This window comes from Perkinsus marinus (assembly GCF_000006405.1).
Source record: "Perkinsus marinus ATCC 50983 genomic scaffold scf_1104296938260, whole genome shotgun sequence".
Lineage (NCBI taxonomy): Eukaryota > Perkinsozoa > Perkinsida > Perkinsidae > Perkinsus > Perkinsus marinus.
In genome coordinates, this window is record NW_003213529.1 from 1 (window position 1) to 1,470 (window position 1,470).

The 1,470-nt window shown below is 47.5% G+C and overlaps 1 protein-coding gene across 1 annotated transcript; it reads left to right on the plus strand.

Moving 5' to 3' along the window:
• Positions 1-441: 441 nt before the first annotated feature.
• On the plus strand, positions 442-1,179 carry Pmar_PMAR010416 (cathepsin b, putative; the record flags this gene model as incomplete). The annotated part of the gene is made up of 4 exons (XM_002782780.1): positions 442-620; positions 675-824; positions 901-971; positions 1,064-1,179. Coding segments are annotated over 4 exons (516 nt in total), but the record flags the coding sequence as incomplete, so codon positions are not given.
• Positions 1,180-1,470: the final 291 nt, after the last annotated feature.

The following is a 1,470-nucleotide window of genomic DNA, read 5'->3' on the forward strand; positions in this document are numbered from 1 at the left end:
ATATGAGTAAATCCCTCCTACTCCTCTCGCTGTGCGCCCTGATGTCTCAAATTCGGGGTGATGTCTCCAATCTCCGAGGCGTATTCGACAAGATCAAGGAACAGAGTCGTAGGAACACTCAACATGTCTCCTCGTTTCAACGCTGTTGTCCTTTGTCCAGGATCCGTCTATACCCCAGATGAAGACTCACAACATTTTTCCCGCTTCAAAAATGAGCTCGATGAGAAGATTCTACATGAAGACGTATCAATTGAATACCTTACTGAATCCTTCAACAACACCAAGCCAGCTTTATTGCAATCCATGGTTGACAAGATCAACTCGATGCAACAGTCGTGGACTGCGTCGAAAGATCAGCCACCTTTCAAGGGTACGTCATGAACTTACGTGAATACCTCTCCGAGTCTCAAACTCAGGGATCAGTGTCACTTCTCGACAGATATGTCAATCAAAGACCTTCCTGCTGGATGCTCTAAGGATACGATGTTCTCTTCGACTCCGGACGAAGGTGGCGAAAATCGCCTTCTCGGACCCACAAACCCGGTGTTGACGACTTTACCAAGTAGCTTCGACGCTCGGCAGAAGTTTGCTTCCTGTGCTGATGTCATCGGCCATGTGAGGTAGTTCTCCCTACTGCTGTTATGATAACTCCTGAGTGGAAATTCATCGCTCAGGGAACAAGGCGAATGTAACAATTGCTGGGCAAGTGCTGCCGTCGGAATGTTCAACGATCGTGTATGCATCAAGTCCGGCGGTAAAACCACGGATATTCTATCTCTCGGTTACCTGACTTCATGCTGCAATCGTGCTAACGGATGTCCGAAGTGAGAGATATGCATTGAACCACGGGCGATGATAATGCATTTTTTTAATGATAGATAGAATAAACTTCATCTTCAGATCGAATGGGTGTATGTTTGGCTCCGTGCCTGAAGGCCTGAACTTCATGAAAAATCACGGCCTTGTTACTGGTAGGAATTTCCGACTCGGGTCATTCAAGTTGAGTGAGATTGAGAATGGCACCGAGTCTCCTCTGGATACGCATCATTCGCAGTTCGTTTAGGTGGTGAATACAAACCGCCCGAGAAACTGGGCAACGATGATGGCTGCTGGCCTTATCCATTCCCGAAGTGCAATCATGTGCCCGGGCTGGAAAGCAAATATCCCCGATGCGCGCAGGTATTTTTAGTGTAGGGCGTCTCGCGGCGCCATCACATGTTGGTGGACTTCACCGTCGTAGGTCCGGGAGCTTCCTGCATGTGCAACTACTTGCCCCAATAAAGCCTACGGGACCAGCATGCAGAAGTAAGAGGACATCAGATAGACTCCATCTGGTGGAGACTTCATATAATATGAAGCATCATATAATGTACATATGAATCATGTCTACTCTATGTTAGAGATACTCACCGTGCTAAAAGCTGGGGACGTCTACCGATAGGCCCCTGAGAAGATCAAGCAAGAAATATT